The sequence below is a fragment of the Equus quagga genome, chromosome 1 (assembly GCF_021613505.1).
Source record: "Equus quagga isolate Etosha38 chromosome 1, UCLA_HA_Equagga_1.0, whole genome shotgun sequence".
In the NCBI taxonomy this organism is placed as follows: domain Eukaryota; kingdom Metazoa; phylum Chordata; class Mammalia; order Perissodactyla; family Equidae; genus Equus; species Equus quagga.
In genome coordinates, this window is record NC_060267.1 from 46,584,331 (window position 1) to 46,594,426 (window position 10,096).

The window sequence follows — 10,096 nt, forward strand, 5'->3', positions numbered from 1 at the left end:
GCTGATATTGACGTTTGGTAAATTAATAGCATCTGCCCATCCTTTAGGCCTTTCATTTATCTTAATTTTGAGAAACAGCAAGCTGAAGCAACCTGCTGTTAGGATTTGGGGGCCGCTGAAGTGCTTTCTAAAAGGAATGAAAGCTTAAACTCCGTAAAAAATGACTCTCCAAAAGGAAAAATTAGGAAAATAAGTACACCAACAATGTTTGGAGAGTTTAAAAAAAACTATTTCTATATTTTCCCATTGGACTTTCTTATATTTTAAAACATATTTCTGGAATAGAATCTTTTCCATATGTCTAGAAATAAATATATACATATTTATAATTATATAATTTACAATGTATTTATAATTTCCCAATGTTACAGTGAAATCAGATGCCGTTTTTATATGTTGAATAACACCTGAGGATGTAGACAAACTGTATTGTTCTATGAGAATTATCCATCAGCTGCATAAGATTACCACATATTTAGTGGCTTAAGCCCACAAACACATGTATTATCTAACAGTTTTTTGGGTCAGAAGTCTGAGCAAGGTTTAGCTGTGTTCTCTGTTTCAGGATCTCATCATGTTGAATTAAAAGTTTTGGTGATACTGCATTCTATCTACAGGCTTCATGGGGAAGAATCTACTGCCAAGTTCACTCAAGTTCTTGGCAGAGTTCATTTTCTTGCGGCCCCATCCACAGGCACTTCGTAATGTGGCTGCTTACTCCTTCAAGGCCAACAAGAACCTCTCTCGCTCAGGGGAGGCCCAGCCACACTGTTAAAAGCTTCTACCTGATTACATCAGCTCCATGAAGGATAGCATCTCTTTCAATCAGTTAAAAATCTATTGATTTTACCTGCAAAATCCCTTCATGGTTGCCATATTCTTGAAGCCAGAAGTAAGTCACAGGTCCTGCCCACACTGAAGGGCAGGGAATTATACAGGGTGTGAACATCATGGAGCAGCAATCAGAGGGAGCTAAAGTTTCAGTTTTGATACAGTCCAATTTATTAGTTTATTAATTTTATGAATCATGCTTTTGGTATTGAATCTAAGAGGTCTAGCTAATGCGACTTTAGAAAATGTTCTGCTGCATTTTCTTCTAAAGTTTGTAGTTGTTCCTCTCCCGTTTAGGTCTATGATCCATTTTGAGTTAATTTTGTGTATGGTATGAAATAAGGATTTAAATTCATCTTCATAAATGTGAATATCTAATTGTTCCAACTTCATTTGTTGACAAAAAGATCATTTCCACATTGATTGTCTTGACATCTTTTTTGAAATCAATTGACTGTGAATAAAAATGTTAATCTGGACTTTCAATTGTGTTTCATTGATATACATGTGTGTCTTCATGAGAGAACCACACTATCCCGATTATGGCAGCCTAGTAGTAAACTTTGATATTAGGAACTGTAGTCCTCCAACGTTTTTCTGTTTTTAAGAAATTCTTTTGGCTATTCTGAGTCCTTGGCATTTCCATACATATTTTAGGAATAGCTTTTCACTTTCCTCAGATAGAACCTGCTGGGAATAGACAGGGATCACACTGCTTATATCGACCATCTCTTTATCTGAAGACTCTCTTCATTTCAGATTTCAGTGCACTTGGTCCTCCTTCCTTGCACAGCTCTCTGATGAACTTAAAATATATTTTTGGAATTTCATTCCCTGTATCAGTGTTGTTCTGGGGGGAAATCTATTCTTTTTCAACCTGCTACATTGTACTCCTAGGTGGGACTCCTCAAAGGCTAACTCTGAAGTATCAAATACCACAGAATAAGTAACAAGCCTCCATGCCTGCTCTGTAGCAGACAGGGAAAAGGGAACATGCTTTACACAGACAGGATGCTCACCCCTCAAAAAGCCCACTGGGTGAGGATCCCCCTGTTATCTGTATTTTACTGATGATTATGCTGAGGCAGAGAGTAGTTTTAAAATAGAGTCCAAGATCAAAGATGTATGAAGTTGAGAATTTGGGTTTTCCATCCTGGCAGTCCGGGTCCAAGATCCTCTGCTAGAAACAACTGTAAGTGCTTTAAAAATGGAAATTGCATAAAACCCAAGGGTAGAGGTTGATTTTAACATCTATCCATCTTAAAAAATAATAAATAGCCAAAAATGAATTAAACAGAAAAAAACCCTGGTATTTATATATGGAACACTCTGGGTTCTGCAATGGAAAACACATATACTTTTCAAATGCCAAAGGAATATTTATAAAATCCCTGAACATTTCAATTAAATATTAAATATTAATATTTAACAGACTCAGAAACTTTATCTATACGTGTTTTATAGCTATGAATAATGGTTTGAAAGCCTGCTGCATGGGAGAAAAGGAGGATTTAAGGCTAGAGGACCTCCTAACCCTGATTTTACATTTCATATTGTAGAACAATAATTCCATCCATGAGAAATAGATGTGAATGTGTGTGTGTGTTTATGAGCTTGTAAACAATAAATTTATACATAGTTTTCAGCAACTAGTATTTAGGGTGTATTGGCTTTCTTGGGGTTCCCAAGAATATATGAATGCCTTTGATGGGAAAGCTTGAATTCTTTCCAGAAATATGTCATTAAAAAAATAAATAAACACATAATGATAATGATCCTACTTATAAGCAAGCTCCATCAAAAAGTTTAGACATTCACTGTATGTTTTATGTATTGGATTTCTAAATTTTACTAACAAATAATGTTGTTGAACACGAATTGTGGAGAGGTTCAACAAGGAAAAAATTGCAAAACGAGATGTCCTTATTTGCATGCTAGCAAATGAGAATTCATCTTTCACTTCAAAATCAGTTATGAAATAATCCAGCCTACGGCAAGGACACACCGTGTATAAATAGGAGACAATTTCTGCTTTTTGGGAGTAACAATGTTTTTCATAAAGACAGTATTGAGCTCTTCCATCTGCATAGTCTGGTGTTTTCCTGCTTGACATCGATCATGGAATTTAAAGAACTTTAAAACAGGGAAAACATGGAAACAAGAACTTTACTCTACATTCCAGCTGCACATAGAAGTTAAGCTCAGAACATTAAAGGAATCACGACCAGGGATATTAAACTTCTTCTTTTTTATTTCTAGACATGGTAAATTTACTACCAAGCATTTTTTCTGTCTTAATAACGACGGAATTTATTCTGGGAAATTTTGCCAATGGCATCATAGCACTGGTGAATTGCATTGACTGGGTCAAGAGACATAAGATGTCCTCAGCTGATCAAATTCTCACTGCTCTGGCTGTCTCCAGAATTGTTTTGCTCTGGGTACTATTAATGAATTGGTATACAGTTGTGCTCCATCCGGGTTTATATAGTTTGGAAGTAAGAATTTTTGTTCGTATTGCCTTGACAGTAAGCAACCATTTTAACATCTGGTTTGCTGCTAGCCTCAGCATATTTTATTTGCTCAAGGTAGCTAATTTCTCTAGCTTTATATTTCTTTACCTAAAGCGGAGAGTTAAAAGTGTACTTCTCATAATACTGTTGGGGACTCTGGTCTTTTTGGTTCCTCATCTTGCAATTCTATGCATATATGAGAATATTCAGACTAATGAGTATGAAAGAAACATCACTCAGAAGACCAAATTGAGGGACATTTTTCACTTCTCATATATGAGTCTATTCATGCTAGTAAACTTCACACCATTTTCTATGTCGCTGACATCTTTTCTGCTGTTAATCATTTCCCTGTGGAATCATCTCAAGAAGATGCAGCTCAATGGCAAAGGATCCCAAGATATCAGCACCAAGGTCCACATAAGAGCCATGCAAACTGTGGTCTCCTTTCTCTTCTTGTATGTCAGTTACTTCCTAGCTCTGGTTACTTTAGTTGAGAGTTATAATAGGCTGCATAATACACTGCTTGTCATGCTTTCTGAGGCTCTTGCAATGCTCTATCCTTTAAGCCACTCATTTATCCTGATTTGGGGAAACAAGAAGCTAAGACAGGCCTTGAAAACCATAAGAAAGATGATAAGATTCCCATACCAGTAGCCAATTCTTTCTGAGGTAAGCAATCTAATTTTATAAAATGTTGTAAGAAATTCCTCAATATTAGGAACCAATGTGGGTTTCACATAGATATTTTTGTTGTCATCATTCAATGGTAAAATTTGTGATCTATATTTATGCGTTTTTAATAACTGACAACTTACCTCAGGTAATCATTGTTATTTTCCATTGTATTTAGGACCAAACACATGTATTGCACAGTGTATTTAGATTTATTGTTTGAACTTCCAATCTTTTGGATGGTAATGATATTCAATTATAAATAGCACATTGAGGATACATGTTTGGGAAAGAAATATTCCACCATGAATTATTTCTTCATGGTTAATAGAGAGCAACTAGAAGTGTTGTTAGGAAAAGATGCACAAAATAAAATTTCAGATTGACAAACATATTTAGAATACATTTTATATATGTGTACAAAAAATGGTACTGAAGAATATTAGCTCCAATAGAAGTAGATGAGAAGCTTAGAAAAAAATCAAGTTGTACAATAGGGTCAAGAGGAAAGAAAAATTATCATGACCTGTTTTCAGTGCTACTATGTTTTCATAAGCAGTTGGCAAAGTCATTTCCTACGGTTTTTGAATTAAGGAGATCTTTTCTGAAGTTGAAATCTGATGTCAAATTATTCAGTTTCCCCCTAAACCACCTTTGGGCCTCTGAATTGCCAATCATCTTCTCTATCTTGCTACCTAAAAATTCTTTTCAAACTTCAGATAAGAGCACTCAAATCTTCCTTATCTTAAAAATATGTTCACTACAAAAATAGTAAGAAATTATGGTACATAATTCAATGACCATTCTACATATACTAAAATAGTATCTATGATGTCTGTGCAATAATTATAGGGAATATCTTCAAGATCTGTTTTCTATAATTTTATGGAAAATGGTGAAAAAATGTGCTAATATATTATTCATAGAAAGTTCTATTATAAGAAAGAAACATATAACCTTAACAACTGAATTTACATGTCTATATTGATTCTTAGTATTATGAAATTTCGACAATATTATGTAAATCTTAAGATAAATCATTTCCACATCCTATTCATTCATCTGTTTTTAGTCATCTATGTGCCCCAGTAGAATACAAGCAGCATAATGCAAGGATCTCATCTCTCTTGTTTTCTGCTGACTCCCCAGGACATATAAGCCAGCCCATGGAGTAGTTAGTCCAAATGATATTCTGATGAGTAAATAAACATATGAATAAACCATATTAGGACTGGAAAACTAATGAAAATGAAACCCCTCACAAAATCTGCAGGTTGCATGGATTCCCGGGTTTGGTTTCTTCACCATTCAAATGCCTCTAAACAAATCCACGTACTCACACTCCCAATTTCTGCATTAGACCAGGGAAAGAAAATGTCACAAATAGGCTCCACAACATAGAGTGACTCAAACACAAAGTACATTTAATATTGCTCTTTTAGCAGTACTGCTGTGTCTGAGAAGCCTTCTGTTTACAGTTATCCAGGGAATCAGGCTGATCAAAAGTATGCCATCTTTAACAGGTGGCTTCCAAGATTACCTTGGAGTCATCTCCATTCCAGACAGCCAGGAGGAGAAAGGTGTCTGTAGGAGTGTGCACGGGGAGAGGTTTTGGTGCTGGCCTGTAAATGATACACATAATTTTTCACTCATATAGTGTTGTTCAGATTTCAGTCACGTTGTCACAACCATCTGTAAGGGAGGTTGGGAAATAAAGTCACTCTCCAGCCGAGAAAGAAGAGGAGAACATGGAATTTAGGACATGGAAGTTTAGGGCACTTTGTAATAATTCAGTTGAAATATCCAATAAGTTATTGTAAAACAAAATAAGTTTCTCCATTTAGGAGCACGGTGTAGCTTGTTTATATCACTTTGATAATTTGTAATATCCTTACATCAATCTTGAATATCAGTTCTTTTTTGTATTTCCTCATGATTTCTAAAGAATTTAAGTTCAAACTAAATGTTCCTATCTTCATAAAACCATAATTGATTCTGCTCTGTAGCATTTGTAGCTTCCTTGTGTATATTCCCAGTATATTTGTTTATAACATTTGACTTAGCTCTCACAAGGTTATGGAATAATTATTTGTAGTTATTTCTTCTGGGACTTGGAAGTGTTCTTTGAACTGGAAATAATTGCATTAAGTTATCACTGTAAATCATATTGAATCAACAAAAATACTTGATAGGTAGAAGGATCTTATTGATGAGTAACAAATAATGACAGAAATATTAAAATTTAAGATATATTTTAATTAGCTATACATTAATTTTACATTAAAATTTTTTCTAGCAATTTCTATTCAAAATCTAAAGTATTTGTGTTCAAACTTATGGCTCAGGGGAAATGAAAGTACAAATTAGTAGAAAATAATCTCTCATATTTTCACGTTTGCACAACTGACTTCGTCATTTTAGTATTAGCACAAACGGAAATTTGTAGCTGGTGCCAAAGATAAGTGGACGTGATTAGCATTTACTCTGGAAAGTATATAGTAGATGACTTGAACTACTAAGAAAGGTATTCACGAAGCTCTGTATCTCTTAACAGAACTGTTTGATTTCTCTCTGGAATTACAAACTAAAGTGAATGAACTATTCTTTCATGAAGACCTCTGAAACGGTATTACATAGCAGAATTTTGGCTATATGTTCTGGAATTATGATGAAAACATTTATAAAAGCATCATAAATGGGTGTCAATCTGCAACTGTTTAACTCTGAAGCTGTCAGTGAGGCACAACATTAGAAATATTTTCATAGAAATGTCGATTGTAATGAGGGCTTCCTTTCTGCTCATGGCAACAGGAGAACTCATCTTAGGAATGCTGTGAAATGGGTTCATTGGGCTGGTAACCCGCATCAAATGGATCAAGAATGGGAAGAGCTCATCAGCTGATTTCATCCTACCAGCTTGGCTATGGCCAGAGTCATCCAACAGTAGGTAACACTATTTGGTTCACTGAATGTGGAGCTATCTCCACATCTGTATGTCACCAGGAAACTAGCAAAAGCAGTTACTATCCTTTGAGCACTAACTGATCACTTAACTACCTGGTTTACCACCTGCCTAAGCATCTTCTGCTTCCTTAAGATCGCCAATTTCTCCCACTTCTTTTTCATCTGGCTGAAGTGGAGAGTGAATAGAACGGTTCTTGTGCTTTTCCTGGGGTCTTTCTTCTGATTGTCTGTTAACCTTTTAATGCAGGATGCTCTTAGTGAGTTGTGGATGAATATCCATAGAGGACGTGAAAGAAACATGACTTTGCATTAAGTGAAAATAAAATTTTCTATCTTAAAAGCCTTCTTCTTCTTACTTGACCTATATCATTCCCTTTCTTCTGTTCCTGACCTCTTTGTTCCTTTGTTTCTGTCCTTGATGAGACACACCGAGAATTTGTACCTAAACCTGATGGATATAAGGGACTCCAGCACAGAGGTCCATAAAAGGACCATGAAAATGGTGACAACCTTCTTCCTCCTCTTCATCATTTACTTTATTTCCACTCTAAGAAAAAGTTAGATCTTCCTTAAGGTACAGACATTTCAGGTTATGATGTTTGTTATGGTGATTTCAACAATCTTTCCTTCAGGCTACACATTAATTATAATTTTGGGAAATAGCAATCTAAGAAAAATCATCTGAGATTACTGTAAATTCTCTGTGAGAAAAGCAAAAGTTTTATCATCATAGGCAGGATTTAAAAGAACTTCCTATATTCAATGGGAAAATACATTAATAGAAGACTATGTAGGTTCAATTTCAACATTTCTTTCTCCTTGTAGGTGTTTTAGGCAGCACAGAAATTTCCCTTACAAGTGCTTTTACCTAAACATATTTTCTCAAAGTGATCTGACTTAGTGTCAGATATAAGGAAATATCTCTGCTATAGTAACATTTGTTGATAACAAAAGATTATTTGAGACAAAGAAGATTGTAAAAATGTATAATAAAATATTAATAATTGTCTAAGTAATATACAATCCAATATGAGTGAATGTACATGAAATCAGAGTCATAGAAAGGGAAAAGAGTAATGTAATTTTTTCAAATCAAATATAGTTTTAAAATTAGAATAGAAAAAAGATTATGAAATGTGAAATGTAAGTATAATAACACTTTATTTAAATATAAAAGTATAGATAATAATCTGATGTTGCAAATTTTGGAAAGGATCTGAGACAATGGGAATTTTCATAGAACTGTAAATTGGTAAAACAACTTTGTGCAACAGTATAGCATTGCGTAATTAAGGTGAAGATGTATATCCTAAGAGAAATTAATTGCACTTCTATTTTTATATACTAAAAATCTTTGGTACATGTGCACCAGGATATATATGTAACAGTGCGTATATCACTATTTTTCTTAATAGCTGAAATTGAGAAGTCATACAAATGTTCATCAGTGATAAAATGGATAAATTATGGTATACTCATACAATAGAATTATACACAATAATGAAAATGAAAAAATTAGATCTATAAATTTTTTATTTCTTTGTTAGAGAAAAAAGTCATAGACATAGAAAAGTAATTTGTAAAACTAAATGTATGCTCAATGCACTGTTTGGATATGTTTGTGTATATGTAGCCCTTCTTTGACTGTTGTAATAAAATAACTCAGATTTATTCATAGCAAGTGGGAATGCAAATAAGTAGGGTGGAGAATTTTGCATGCTAATCATGCTGTTAAAATATGAAAGAAAAATGGTATGCTGTATTATTATGTAGAAGATATGCACATGTGTATGTGAAATTTCAATAAAAGCAAAGAACTATTTGTTTGAGGTCAGTTCTGTCATAATTTTTAGAATGCAGTAAAGGAAAAAAATAGTATGTACATCATCAGAAATATGTTGGTTTTAAGTTACTCTTGATGAAGTAGTCAGTGAAATTATTCTTTCAAGTTAGCCCTGATGCTGAGAACAATGTATTTATCATAAGACCATGGAGGAGATTTGTAGTGTTCTCCTCTCATAGTGAACTCTGCCACCTAGAAACTGGATAAAGACACATTCATCAATTAGAGTTCTCCCATTTAGCTGCCACCGTCATGATCATGATCATCATCATTATGTATCATATTTAAGGATTAATATTTGAAACGTTTACATACATATGTTGGACAATGTCTAAGTAATTTCCTAAAGGTCATTGTGGGTAACTTACCTTAGTAAATAGTAAAGGTCAAGTCAAATTGAATATATTTAGAAATTGAACGTTCTTTAGTTTAAGTGTATTACTTGAGCAAATTATTAACAGGTGATCTTAAAACCACAGAATTAAGGCACAGAGCCCTTTTGCTAACATTGGAAGTAGAATAAAAAGACTACTGAAAAATTGAGTCATGGAATAGGATTGTGTCCCTGTGATGTTGTATTACATTTTTCTCATTTGAATGGCATTTAGTGATCAAGTTCTGCTCCTTGTCTTCCACCATAATGCAAGCCTGTGGTGATGACCCAGAATAGATAAGCTACCATGAAAGGAAATCCATTACCAGTTCCTTTCAACTCGGTGGAGGATGACTAGATGATGATTTTATCTATTCTGCAACCAAAGTTTGGGAAAAGAAATGAATTGTTAGCATTTTCTTGTTAACAATCTTAAAAATAAAAAATACTTAAGAGCTTGATATTATGTGTGTTCTATTCAGTTTCCCCATAGGAGATGATTTATAGAAGAAGAGCAAGAGTCTGTTCTTATCACTGAAACAGTAAGACTGAGAAAATGAATAATCAAGATTAAGAATTCAATATGCATAAGTAACAAACAATTATACACAGTGGAAGAAAGAATTAGTGAATTGGAAGATAACTACACAGAGTAAAACATAAAGAGACAAAGAAATGGAAAATACAGGGTAGAGCGTAAGAGACACGAATGTTACAGTTGGAAAGTCTGACACACTTCTGAAATTCTGGAAGATAGAAGAGAGAAAATGAAGTGGAATAATATTGCTGAGATTTTTTCCAAAAGTGATAAAACATTTCAATTTATTGATTTGAGATAATAAGATAATGAGATAAGATAGCAAAAAATTTAACTTACAAACACTACAGGGAACTAAA

At 33.9% G+C, this 10,096-nt stretch overlaps 1 protein-coding gene and 1 pseudogene across 1 annotated transcript; both read left to right on the plus strand.

Moving 5' to 3' along the window:
* The first annotated feature begins 3,092 nt into the window (after positions 1-3,092).
* Positions 3,093-4,001, plus strand: LOC124241793 (putative taste receptor type 2 member 33). Its single transcript, XM_046665986.1, has one exon. The coding sequence runs from the start codon at positions 3,093-3,095 to the stop codon at positions 3,999-4,001; it is 909 nt and encodes a 302-aa protein (XP_046521942.1).
* A 2,898-nt stretch (positions 4,002-6,899) lies between these two features.
* The window catches only part of LOC124241845 (taste receptor type 2 member 19-like), a 7,073-nt pseudogene continuing 3,876 nt past the window's right edge, over positions 6,900-10,096 (plus strand).